Below are 14532 nucleotides of genomic sequence, written 5' to 3' on the forward strand. Positions count from 1 at the left end.
TATTTAATATAATAATTTTTTTAAAAAAATTTTAAATAAAAAGTTTTAAATATAAAAAATATACTATAATATTATTTTAATAAATTTTTTTTTTAAATTTTATAATTTATATAATATAATTTTTATTTTTATAATAAATATTAATTTAATTTTTATAAATATAATATATCTTTTATTAAAAATATTAATTATTATATTAAATATAAAATTATTTATATTATTTATAATATATACGTTAATTTTTATATTTAAAAGAAATTAATTAAAATATATAAAATAATAATAATAAAATTAAAATATAATATTTAATAAATATAATAAATTATTTATTTATATAATTATTAATTTTACTTTTAAAATAAAATTTAATTATTTTAATTTATATTTAAAATTTTTTTTAAAATATTAAACGTTATATTTTTTAATTAAAAAATTTATAATATTAATATTTATTTTAATAATATATATATTATTTCCAATATTTATATATTAATCTATTTTAATTAATAATTATAAAATATAAATTATTTAATTATTTTAATTATTATTTTAAATATTACCTTAATTATTATTTTTATTTTTCTTTTTTAAATAATCCTTTTAAATATAGCCATATTTATTATACTTATAATAAAAAAAACTTTTCTTATTATTTTAATTAAATTTATTTTTAAAATATTTAAATTTTTAATTTTTATTTTTATTACTTTTTTAAAAATTATAAAATAAATTATTTATTAATTTATTTTTTTTATAACTATAAAATTTATTAATAAAATTGTTTATAATTTATATAATTAATTATTTATATAATTGAAAATTTTTTTAAATTATTTTTATTTAATTTTTTGTTTTTTTATTATAATTAAATAAAAATATTATAATTTATTATTTATTATTTAAAAATAATTTAAATTTTTATATTATTTATGTAATTTATTTCTATTTAAAATTATATTAAATAAAATCTTTACTATTATATTTTTTATTTATAAATTTATACCATAATTTTTTTTAATAAATTTTACCAATTAAAACGTAAATTTTACCTAATAATTTTAAAATTTTTGTAATTTTTTTTATATTTAAAATTAAATTAAAAAAATTATATTTATATATTTTTATAATAATTTTAAATATTTTTAATTTGTTTATAAATATAATCTTTACTTTTTTATAATATTTAATTTTTTTAAAAATTAATATAATAATTTTTTTATATATTTATTAATTAGTTTAATTTTTTAAATAATTTTTTTTATTAATAAAAAAATTAAAATATTTTTATTTTAAAATTATATTAACTATAATAAATATTAATATTTTATACTTTTTTTTTAATTTTTTATTTTTTTTATTTAAATTTAATAATTAATTAAATAATAATAATTTTATTAATTTTATTAATTTTATTAATTTTAACAATTTTAATAATTTCAATAAATTTAATAAATTTAATAATTTTAAATTGTTATTTATAATAATTAAATTATCGAAAATTATTTTTTTTATAAATTTTTTTTTTAATTTTTTATTATTACATTTAACCAAATCTTATATAAATATTAAAAAATATTTTTTTTTAATTTAATATACAATAAATTTATTGTTTTTAATAAAAATTATTTTATTTTTCTATTTTATATTTAACCTTAATATTTATAAAAGAAAAATCTATTTTATAACTTTTAATAATACCATATTTATTAAATTATCCAAATTATTCTTAAATATCAATTAAATTAAATTATTAAATTTAATAAAAAATAAATTTAATATAAATAATTAATTATATATTTTTATTTTTAAAATAAATAATATTTATTATAATACTATTATTTATATTAAAAATATTTAAAATATATTTATATAATCTTTATTATTTTATTATATTATTTATTAATTTTAATTTATTTATATTAATATTTTTATAACGTTTTTAAATTTAATTTTTTTAAAAAATTTATTATTTTATTAATTGTTACATTTATTATTAAAATAAAAATTTTTTTTATTTATTTTATTTTTAAATTTACAATTTTTTTCTTTTTATTAATAATTTAATTTTTAATTTAATTTTAATTAATTTTTTATAAAACATTTAATTATTTCTTTTTATTTATTAATTTAATTTTATAAATTAAATATTATTTACTTTTATTATTTTTTAATAATTATTATTTATTAAACTATTTTTATTTAATTTTTAAAATCTTATACCTTTTAATTTAATTATTAAGGTTTATATATTTTATTTAATATATAAAATTTTTTTAATAAATAAAAAAAAATTTATAATAATTTAATTAATATTTAATTTTATTAATAATAAAAAAATATTATTATAAAAAAATATAAAATATAATAATATTTATATATATTATTATATATATAATTAAAATTTATAAAAATTTAATATTTATATATAACTCCATTAATATAATAAAATTTAAACCAACCATTATAACTTCTTTATTATTATATACTTTTATTCACAAAATAAGTACATTTTACAATATATTTTAAGGTTTTTAATATATGGTAAAACGTTGGTTATTAAATTTAGCTATAAGCTTTTAATATTAAATTTTAAAATTAATAATATAATTAAAAAAGGTTATATAATAAATTTTTATATTATAAATTATTTTTAATTAAATAAAAATAAATTTATATATAAAAATAAATATAAATTAACATTATTTATTTATATATTTAATATTTTGTTATACCTTTGTTTTTTAATATAATAAGTTTTAAATGATAAGGTATATTATTATATAATTTAAGTAAAAATTCGGTTGATATAACTTTTTAAGTTTTTGTAATTATTTTAAATAGTTATAATTAAGTATATTTTTAATGTTAACGTTTAATTTAATTTTTTATTTATAGTTAAATATATTTAATAAGGTTAAAATTAAAGCTTTTAAAGAAAAATTTAATATATTTATTATTTAATTTATAGTTTTTAATTTATTATTTTATGTTTATTAATGCGTGGGTAAATGTATTATCGTATTGTAAATAAATATTAAGATTTTAATTTGTAAATTTAAGGATTAATAAAAGGATATATTTTTAATATAATAATGATTTAATTATTTTTTAACGTTTATTTTATATTAAATAAGGTTTTTTTATGGTTTTTATAAATAAGGTTTAAAATATTTAATTGTAATGTTAATATTGTAATTTTATATATAAATTAAAGTTTTTTTTAAATATTAATGTAATAAATTGTTTTATAATTTTTATTTTATTAATTTAAATTCTGTTAAATTATAACTATTTTTATTATTTATCTTTAATTAAATAATTTTATTTCAACGTAAATTTAAGTTTTATTTAATGTTATTTAATTATAAAAATTATTTTTATTAATTGTAAAATTTATAAAAATTTTATTTTAATTAAGGCGTTAATTATAATTTATTATTTGTAGTTAATAAAATTGGGTATATATTAATTAAGTTATAATTAAGGTATATTATAACAAAAAGGTAAGATTTTTATGTAATATTTAACGATAATATTATATGTAATTTAATTAAAAATTGTTAAATAATTACGGGTTAAAAAATAAAGCTTTAAAAAAGTTATAATAACATATTAAATTTAACGTTTTATAATTTTAATAGTTTTGGCTATTTTATTATAGTTTATAATAACGTTAAAATATAAGGTTTTAATTTAAAAATGTTTTTTAAACGTTATATTATTAATAATATAAAGTTATTATTAATTATTATTGTTTTAAATAAAGTGGTTATTAAAATTTAATAATAAAGGGTTAATTTTAAAATATTGTTTTTATATAAATAAAAATAAATAAAGATTTATTAATATTATAAAAGGTTTGAAAGTGTTAATAATAAAGTTTATTATTTATATTTAATTAAAATCATGGTTAAAAAAGTTATATTAAAAAAATATGTTGGTAAAAATATTTTATAAATTGTTAATTTTTTAATTGTTTATAACTTTTAAAATAATTATTAAAATAAATTCTTTATTAAAAGTAATAACGTTAATAATTTTTTTAAAAAAATAATCGTAAATTAATGTAATTTTAATTTATTATAATAATTAATAATAACATATAAAAATATTATATAATAATAGTTATTTATAATTATAAAAATTAAATTTATTAAAAAAATAACGTTTTTAAATTAACGAAATTAAAGGAAATATTAAAAAAAAAATTTTATTAATTAAAATATTAAATTTAAAATTAAATTAACATAATTAAAACTTAAATAAATAATAAAATATTGTAAAATAAAAAAAAAAATTATTTTAATTAAATAAAATTAAAAATATAATTAAAAATAGCGTAATTTATTAAAAATAATAAAAGTATTAATAGTAAAAAAAACTTAAAAAAAAATTTTTTTTTATTATAATATTTAATTATAAATTAATTTTATTTAACGTTATTTTAATATTATTTTAAATAAATATTTATATATTAAAAATAGGTTTATGTAATACTTATGGTTTGTTTATGGTACAATTTTACCAATTTAGGTCATATTATTTTTTATATTAAATATGTTATGTAATCTTGGCTATAACGTTAGATAACCTATGCTTTATAACGTGCACGTCTAATAAGCTAATATTATTACAAGGGGCGTACTGTACGTACGCGACCCTTTAATTCAGCTAGAGGTTTCTACGAAATGCTCCTTGAAATTCAGAAGCTACCTTATAGTAAAACAATTGATAGACGCATATGCAGTTGTTTGAATTGATGTGTTCGTAACGAAGTACGACTACTCAAGTACGAATTTTATATATTAGGTATCCATACGGAAAGGAATACCGACCGTGCCTCGATCGGAATTTGCTCATCAACTTTCAATCCTTTATATTATGCACGTAAGAGGCGTGTATCTATGTATGTACCTCGCCGGACATCAGCATCGGTAGAAAGCACCGAGGGAAGTAGCCTGCCGTAAGTACCTAGATACTTACCTACATACACTAGCAGAGCGGGTCTATCAGGTCTATCAATATCCTTATTTGGAATGTGGATCCACGCGAACATCCATCTGATGATTAAGACGAATCACCCCCAATAAGCCCACGATATTTTCTGCCGTGGAACCCGATATGACGTCTTTTTCCTTTCCATGTTACTCTATGGTCTGTGTTTGTGCCGATATCACGTTTTCTTCCCGCGTGGTGGTGAGGGATCTTTTTTTCTAACCGGTGCTACCAGTTTTTTATCATCTATTCCCAGGATCCTCCCGGTATCTTGCAGTTGATGTCCCTCTTTTCATTTAAATATCTTCTTTCTATTCTTTGTTCTCGAATCCGAATCTCCCGCATTACGAAATAAACACTGTTGAAATTCATTTTGGCTTGTGAAACATCCGACCTCGTTGACTGTTTTCTAACTCCGTCCGTCGGTCCGCCATCGCAAATTTCTTACCACCCCTCACATTATCGGACCCTACCATCCTTGTCATTTTATCTAGCTTAGAGGACGATCCCTATTTTGTTCCAATCGATATGACTTAGTGTGTGCGTGTGGAGGATCATCATTGCGACCCGTTATGTACACTAAGCAGACGAACAGACTGGTTCCTCCGTTGGTCACATCATGAAAATGTCCAAACTTTCAATGCCCATGTATAAATAGATATTCAGCTGTCGTCACATTGTAACATCGTGGGTCTTACCTATCTTAAATAACACCGTTGGGTAAGAAATGAAATCTTGCCTGTGCTTTCAGCGTATGTATGTTGTAATGGACAGCAAATCTACCCCACGATTGATATTGTGTGTACTAGGTATGTAAGGCTAGTTCGATTACCTAGACTGGATCTGCGGTATAAGGCGGTATGCCTTACTAGCCCTAAAACTTACAGCTTTCGGTCGATTGCGTTATTGTATACGTAAGGCATGCTCCTTGCTTCCTCGGGTTCTCAATACTGTTACGAGCCGAGAAGAGATGAACATCGAGTTTTAGACATATGTTCTATGTTACGATCAGACTAACTAAACAATCTTCTAGTCTTGATCCGGAGGTCGTTCATGTTTCCTACGAGTCTACTTCCCTGATACCAACCAAGATCAGCAAGCTACATGTAAATTGTAAATAAAATGACAGACATCGGGGAAGCTTCTCTTTTTGGTAGGTGAGCGAGACTTCATGCATAACGAAGTCGTTAGTACCAACGTGACCGCGTCGCTGAATGGCGAAAGACTCGGTGGCGTTTCTGCACCAACGGGTGGCTAGAAATGATGGCGCTCGTTTTCTTCTTTCTAGTTTCACTCAAGCGGACATGGACCGCAAAGTTTCGAGCTTATCTTCTAGTGTATACCAAGATCCAAGATGTCCGAGATGAATATCGGTGGAACCGAAAGCCTTACCCTAAAAGTATACCGAGACATCGTAGACAGCCTTAAGAGGTACCTAAAGGTTTCATATGTATACCCGTAGTCTACTTTGTGGCTCTTCGTCTGTAGCTAACCCAATGTCGAGTCTGCATCATAGCTTACCTGAGCGCATGTGGTGGGTCTTCAAGCCGACTCGCTACATCATGATTAATAGTAGAATGATGTAAAAGATAAAATTACGATATATAGAAAAGTATGCTCAGGTAAAGATGATATTGAAACATGTTCACAATTTCGCTATAGTGAGGTATTGAGTAGATGTTAAAAGAATCGTATGTGATATATACCTGTACACAAGTAAGCAGCATTCGGAACGGTGAAAGTCAACTTGTCTATATTAGATTATTATCAATAGGCCTTGATATTCCTATTAACTCAAGACTTGACTTTGATGACAATATCCCTCAACCCTCCATGATTGTCATATTATTTCAGATGTCAGTATAGACACTGGAACTATTATCAGTGTACCAGTAATACCTCAGTAATAAGATATATCTTGTATAAGAAGTGGCTCGGTGAGCAACGTGACTCACATCCTACATGGAGAGACCTCGTTAATCTTTTTTGCCCTCTTTGCCTTTTCTGCCCTTTCGGGCTTTTCTGTCAGTCTTTCCCCGGGGATCTTGTACACCTGCCTCCGTATTTACTCTATCTACCTTGCTCTGCCGGCTGGCTGGGCTGCTGGTCGGAACGCCACCCTATAGACTGTGTCTATGAAATTATTAGCATAGACCCGACCATCATTAGATTATGGAAGTCCACTAACGTTTGAAGCAGCGGATCCATTAGTATAATTATTCCATTCGTGAGACGGATAGGCATGGGGGAGAAGTGAGCCCATATTGCCGTTCATAGCGTTAGGATTCTATCCAGCACCACCATGTCCGGACCACTGGCCGTTTTGCTGGTTGGATTGTCCCTGCATCTGACTTTGCAGAGCAGCAAAGAACTCGGGGCTGTAGTACGCGCTGGGTTGCTGCCCGGTAAACTGTGGCGGTGGAGGTGGAACGAAGCCTTGTGGAACGTTCTGGGGCCAAGGGAATTGAAACTGCGTATTGGGCTGCTGATGACTGTTCGGTGTGCCATAGAATGGTAGCGATTGCGGAGGATATGCTGGGTTGGTAACCGGAGGCGGAGCTGGCGGATAGCTGTATTGCTGGGTTTGTGGCTGATAGTCTTGTCCTCGCGGTGGCCTAGGTGGTAAGGAATGCCCACCTCGAGAATCTCCACGATTGCCCCTCCCCCCACGGCCATGTCCGTGACCTCGTTGGCCTCTACCTCGACCACCTCTAAATGAGCCGTTATTGTTGGCGTGATGATTTGAATATCCGGATTCCGAAGGGTTAGATTGGCCCTGCGCAAAGTTCGCCGGCCTTGCAAGTTTTCGATAGGGGCCATCCTCGTCCTCGTCATCATACTGTAAGCCAGTCATTGGAGGAAGGGACGAGGCCTCGGTCTGACCTCCTCGCCCTCCTACGCCGCCCCTGCCACCGCGGCCTCCTTTCTTTTTAGCCTTCAGCTGCCTCTTATGTTCGGCCTCTTTTTCGTCGTCCGAGAACTCAATTTCTTCATCACCAGCCTCTTCATCATGCCAATTGCTGGCATCCGTGCCCTTTTGCTCCCGAAGTGGTTGAGTGAAGACATATACCGCGTGCGAAGGTGGGTAGAATATCTTGGCCCCTATCTCTAGGCCATAAGATTTAATTTCTTCTTCGTTCGTAAACCTTGCAGTATAGCGTGGCTGCCTCACGTTGCCAATTAAATCGGCTACGGCCGCGATAACAGTGCGGTCTTCCGTGCAGAGAACTGAGCCGCTGTCGAGCACTTGATACTCTCCCGTCGTGATCGCCTTGACTACAGCCGTATTCTCAACGATGTGCTCAATTACGCCAAGTTCAGTGATAGTCATATCCGGTGTTATAACGACATCAGGCTTAGGAACTACTTCTTCGGGCAATTCATTCTTCGTGCGGACCTGTGCACCCGAACCATTCCCTTTCGCCTTCCCCTCGCCTTCATCGTCCGAGCCACCCTCCATTTCCATAAGAATGCGGGCTGTCTCCTCGGGGCCTAGTAACTCATAATTTTTCCCATCCTCAGACTCGTCATCCGAATCATCTGAACTGCTCGATTCGGACGAAGATTCGTAGGGAGAAGAATCCTCTTCCCACTCAGGTTCACCTTGCTCATCTTGCTCTTGGGGCTGTACATTCTGCTCTGTGCCATTGGGTTGCGTAGAGGGCACATTCGGATCCTGTGGTGGGGCGTCTAGACCGCCAAGTAAAGCCTCCAATGCTGAAGTTAAAGAAGGAGGGCTGGGTGGTGCATCTTTGATAGTAACATCAGAAGTCTCTGGCTTCTCTGACTTCTCCGGCTTCTCATTCTGTGCTTCGCTGATTTGAGGTAGTGGTGTACTCTCTGAAGGAGCAGGAACATCGATATCCATCTCAGTGGCAGGTTGAGAAGTCACAGGCTGAACTTCATTAGGGATGTTTAATTGGGTTTGAGAATCATCTGGTACCCTGGAGATGGATAGGCCAGGAATTTCAAAATTCCCGGACATTTTTGCAGGAACTATAGCATTGTTAGTTGCTATTGAGATGAAAAGTTCTATGAAAGTTTGAGTTGAAGATAATGGTTACACTAGAAAATAACCAACCAAGTTGAGATGGCGTAAATCGCCTTAAAGAAAGAAATTTGTTGTCACAAATTAGATAGTCACGAATATTTCAATGACAACTGCTTGAATAACTCAATTATACAAAGCATAAAATTCACGAGAAAAAAATACGAACCGATACGTGTTTTGATAAAGTTCCGGTAATGCAGTCAACCGTGTTTGATATTGGATGAAATCTGTATGGATTCAACTTGGATGAAAGCTTCTGCAAGCCCCAGTTCTAGAAAAATAAAATGGGTCCGGAATATCTTAGGAGTAGCATTTTCCATTGGCCAATCGGCTTAGAATCCTCCACACATGTAATTATCCGATAGCAGGGATAGGGTTTGCTCGCTAGGTAGCACTAGCGCTGAAGCAACGTCATTTTCAATTGGATCCCAACTTTCAACATTTGGGACAGATTTAAAGCTTATGTTCTTAGCTGAGTTTTATAACCAGAACTTCCCCCAACATCGAATTACTCTTCGGTTGCGTGAGTTGCATTGCATGAGCTGCACGACGCAGACTTAGTAAATATGCCCCCTACAGGAGTTCAGTCGCAGCAGCAGCAGCAGGAATTTGTTCATCCAGCTGCACAACATGCTAAAAAGAAGTATGTGAGCCCGTCCCAAAAGAGTGAAAACCACTAACGATGTAACATAGAGGATCATCTATATTCATGATAGAACCCATAAAGGCACTTTACGTCTTCCTAATTGTAAATCTCATATCTGCTTTATTTGCGCCCATCCAAGATTGCGATGAGACCTTCAATTATTGGGAACCAACCCATTACATCTCTCATGGCTACGGGTTACAAACTTGGGAGTATTCACCAGAATATGCCATCCGAAGCTGGTCTTATATCGGCTTGCACGCTATAGTTAGTAATATCAGAAGATTATTACCCCAAACTACAAAGGCAAGTACCACTTTCTATGCCCCTTGTTCTTCGACGATCTTATGCTCATTCATATAGCTCTCCGAGTTTTACTTCGTTCGTTATGTCTTGGCATTTGTTTGCTCATTATGCCAAGTTCTCCTATACCGTGTCATCAGCTTCACCCTGAACCCTAGGATTGGCCTCTTCTTTCTTATCGCGACGGTTATGTCTCCTGGAAACTTCCACGCCAGTACAGCCTATTTACCCTCTAGCTTCGCCATGTACACGTCCATGCTTGGAACTGTTGCATTCATGAACTGGAGGGGAGGGCTTAAGACGTCATGGGGCATATGGTGGTTTGCCGTTGGGGGCATTCTGGGATGGCCTTTCGCTTCAGCTCTGTGTGCCCCTTTCTTGATCGAAGAGGCTATCTTTGCGGTCCTAAACTATCCCCAGAGCCTTTACGATGCACTCCTCCGTGTCGGTAGAGGTGTAGTTGCCGCCTTAGTGCTTCTTGTAAGTAATTCTAGTTCAAGTTATATACCTAATTCTCACCCAGTACAGGTCGGTGACACAGCCATCAATACTTTCTTCTATAAGAAAATTGAGGTTGTCTCTTGGAACATCGTGAAGTACAACATATTCTCTTCTACGGGAGGACCGAACCTCTACGGAACAGAACCATGGACCTTCTATTTCAGAAATCTTACCATAAACTTCAACATCTGGTTTATTCTAGCCTTACTATCTTTACCTCTGTTCCTTATCCAAAAGGTTGTTTCTTCAAAGCAGCATGGCTTTGGGACAGGGATGCGTACGGTTGTATTCCTCTCCCCCTTTTACATGTGGCTTAGTATTTTCTCTATGCAACCACATAAAGAGGAGCGGTTTATGTATCCTATGTATCCCTTTATCGCTCTCAATGCTGCCTTAGGGTTTCACATTATCTTGTCGGCCTTTGGCAATCCCGACCCCAAAACCCTCGTCGGAAAGATCCCAGCGCGCTTGAAGCTTTTCACTGTTGTGGGCGTGTTATTCTTATCGCTTGGCCTAGGTCTTACACGCATTATCGGAATATATGCTGCCTACTCTGCACCTTTGAAGCTCTACGAACCGCTTGGGGCTGGGATGATTGGTCAAAAAGGTCTAGGTGGACGTGGAGATTATGTGTGTTACGGTAAGGAATGGTATCGGTTCCCGAGCTCTTACTTTTTACCTCGGGATATGCATGCGAAATTTATTCGGTCAGAGTTCCGAGGATTGCTACCTGGAGAGTTCTCTGAAGCACGAATTGGATTTGGCTTCTGGAGCGGTACCTGGTTACCTGCGAGCGGCATGAATGATCGCAACGAAGAGGATATTGGCAAGTACGTGGACATCAAATCGTGCGATTTCTTGGTCGACACGCAATACCCGGAACATGATCACCCCCTACCGCCAAATGAGCCGGATTACATCGCAGACAAAGAGAACTGGGACATCGTTAAATGCGAAGCGTTCCTTGATGCGGCAAATACACATCTCCTTGCGAGAGTCTTATGGATCCCAGACTTAAATTTCATTCCGGAGAAATTCAGAAGAAAATGGGGACAGCACTGTCTATTGCAAAGAATAAAGCAAGTAGGGAACTCTACTCTCAAGTCCGAGTCTTGAGTTGATAGCGAAAAATAGAAGACTATCGTTGAATTTAATGAGTTGAAAAGTGTCTCATGTAGCTGGGCATCTCGGTATGCTTTTCAGACCAGTTGGTCATAAGTGAGTCTCTAATTGCGGAGAAATTATGGGACTAGGTCTATACCGACGGGGCTGAGGATAATCTATTTCGAGTTATGGATCTCGGCAAGGGGTAGCCGTTGCTGGGCACTTCTAATTCGCATGTAACTGAGGTGGACTCTATTGACAACGTAATGACCGTACTAGCCTCCTGCAATGGCCGAAATTTCAAGTAATATAATTGGATATTGATCATGGATCGTCGGTATATCTACGGTGACATATACGGCCTGGAATCCGGTCCGCTCGGGTCTGATTGCGTGTGGGCTCATTAAGCTGCAAGCTGCAAGGCGTGGCATAGCGTGCCAGGCAGCAGTTTACTATCAATTAATTACGCGTCAAATATAATACCGGACCTGCTTAGGATGTAACCAGTCCATCTCGAAGAATCTTGAAGAGGTTTAAGATTGAAATTGTCAAAAACTGGGATTCCGATTTGTTAATTACTAGGTACCTAGGTATATAATATAACAGTATTTCAATCAACCTCACTGCCAACGTTGTCAATTTAAGCTCAAAAAACCCTTATCCAGATATCCAGGGAAAAGTGATGATCAGTGATGATCAGTGTTGATCATTAACGACCTTAGTGTCGCGACCCATGTCACCCACGCTGGAGTCCTGGGGTCTTGTACCGACGATCAGCTGCCCTACGAGTTGCCATACGAGCAACCCTACGCATATATGGCATACCAGGATTTTTGCCAGAAATATCAAATGCTAAATCACAGCAGGATAGACTAATGATCCAGAGAAGGTTGAATTAGGCAGGTGAACCTTTTTTTATAAGAATAATCTGATCTTATAGGACGAATTAGGACTCATGTAACGTTGTTCCTTACGGCTGAAGCTTGGCCCTTGGCATGGAATTTTGAAAAGAATCCATCTGGAGTTGATGGGAATGGCTTAGCGAGATCTATACCGCAATGTTACTAGCAGGGCTTCAGGCATTGGTGCATCAAGATCTTGTTTATAGCCCCCCTTAGAAACCGCACCATTGCCACCCAAGCGATGCAAAAGATCCCGGCTTATGCAGGATTCTCTGCCTTCTTATTGGATAGACGCTCCAGATGGCTTCGTCGACGCATTCTATTCCCATTTCCTTCCCGTTGGGGCATCGCCCGACTCTGCACCCCGTGATGGGGTTTGCTCGACTATATCCCTCTAGAGGGTTAAGGCGTGTTTCTCGTTTATTGGTGCAGTCGGTCCCTTGCAGTGTTTCAACTCGCCTGGAAAACTATCCTCGCTAGAAATTATTCCCATTGTTCCATCAGGATGTTAGGAGAGCTACCCCCGGAGCCACCGAGACAGCTAGACAAAGGAGCTGGCTCTATTACTGGCTCTCTCCTAGTTTAGCTACATTGTTATTTGCGCAACAACGTATTCGTTTCCACAGCTCCGTCGCTTCGTGACGAATACTGAGAAGGACCGAATAATACCGGAACTATTCTCCTGCTTGGATTTTATAAATACTAGCCATCATGGCCACTAAACAAGCAAGGCCTCTTCGTGAGGATAAACTCGTGCGTCAGATACGTAGCCTCATTCCGCCCAGTTAGCTTCGATCGACAGTTAGCCATGAAGCACTTCCTCCTTCTATTCGGCGCCGGCCTAGTTGCCGGCCTTCCGTCCAACAATGCTGCCCGAGCTGCAGCTGAACTACCAACTCTTGGTCTGACCAACTTGACTAAGATCGATATGGCCAACGGCGGCGGCTTACAAGGTCGCCGCCTAGCTGGCCCGTTCATGGGGGTTGATTTTCCCGATCCGAGTATCATCTGGGGCGACGGTTCGTGGAAGGCCTACGGAACTTCATCGAACGGCAAGAAGATTCCCGTCGCCACATCATCTGATACTTGGTCCTGGTCACTTACCGGTAATGACGCTTTGCCGAACCCTGGATCTTGGGTCGACCCTAACGACCAGGGAATTTGGGCCCCTGATGTGCAGAAGAACGTAAGTTTCCTAATAGATGCCGTAGCATATAGAAATATCCCAGAGGCTTGAACTAATAACGGCTCTAGGATGCTGGTGTGTATGTTATGTACTACACTGCCCGCCAGAACGGTGGTAATCACTGTATCGGTGCTGCAACCTCAAGCTCGGCGTTGGGACCCTTTACGCCACAGAGTCAACCGCTAATCTGCGACGGTGCTAATGGAGGTGTGATTGATGCGTCGGGTTACGATGATGGGGCGAACCGATGGATCTTGTGGAAGGTTGACGGAAACAGCCTCGGTGGCGCAACTACATGCCAAGGCGGAACGCCTTCCGGTTCCTACCGGTCGACACCGATTAAGATCCAGCGTGTAGCACGAGACGCTCTAACGCTACTCGACAGCCCGAAGACGATCCTAGACAACGAGGGTGCCTCCAACAACGGCGTAGTTGAGGCCCCTGCTCTGTATAAGATTGCCGACGGCAACTACGTCTTATTCTATAGCGCCCACTGCTACTCTAGCGATGACTACGACGTCGAATACGCCTTCTCCAGTACAATCGACGGTAGCTACACCAACCGTGGCATCCTCATCCGCACCGTTGATAACCGCGGTGTCTTTGGCCCCGGAGGTCTCGATATCGACCCCAACGGCAAGAGCGTTGTATTCCACGGCCGCCTGAACGCAAACCAAGGAAATGCTGCACGTGAGTTGTACAGCGCCGAGCTGACGATCAACGGACGATCGATCGGTCTGTAAGAGCCTCGACGCGTGCTTCCTACGCCACCACGTTTGCTTTTGCTGGCGAAGACGTGTTTATGACGACGTGACGACTACGTAAGTGGCGGATTCGCTTATTG

At 34.0% G+C, this 14532-nt stretch overlaps 3 protein-coding genes across 3 annotated transcripts; 2 read left to right on the top strand and 1 right to left on the bottom strand.

Annotated features, from left to right (window-relative positions):
* Positions 1-7282: 7282 nt before the first annotated feature.
* On the bottom strand, positions 7283-8863 carry GL218_03939 (H/ACA ribonucleoprotein complex non-core subunit NAF1; the record flags this gene model as incomplete). The annotated part of the gene is made up of 1 exon (XM_033580519.1): positions 7283-8863. The coding sequence occupies one exon, from the start codon at positions 8861-8863 to the stop codon at positions 7283-7285; it is 1581 nt and encodes a 526-aa protein (XP_033437320.1).
* A 749-nt stretch (positions 8864-9612) lies between these two features.
* On the top strand, positions 9613-11612 carry GL218_03940 (Alpha-1,2-mannosyltransferase ALG9; the record flags this gene model as incomplete). Its single annotated transcript, XM_033580520.1, has 4 exons — positions 9613-9689; positions 9740-9998; positions 10056-10475; positions 10524-11612. 4 exons carry the CDS (start codon positions 9613-9615, stop codon positions 11610-11612), a joined length of 1845 nt encoding a protein of 614 aa, XP_033436525.1.
* Positions 11613-13310: 1698 nt separating this feature from the next.
* On the top strand, positions 13311-14431 carry GL218_03941 (putative glycoside hydrolase family 43 protein; the record flags this gene model as incomplete). Its single annotated transcript, XM_033580521.1, has 2 exons — positions 13311-13688; positions 13757-14431. The coding sequence occupies 2 exons, from the start codon at positions 13311-13313 to the stop codon at positions 14429-14431; spliced, it is 1053 nt and encodes a 350-aa protein (XP_033436526.1).
* Positions 14432-14532: the final 101 nt, after the last annotated feature.

Source organism: Daldinia childiae (genome assembly GCF_008694065.1).
Source record: "Daldinia childiae strain JS-1345 chromosome Unknown Scaffold3, whole genome shotgun sequence".
NCBI lineage: Eukaryota > Fungi > Ascomycota > Sordariomycetes > Xylariales > Hypoxylaceae > Daldinia > Daldinia childiae.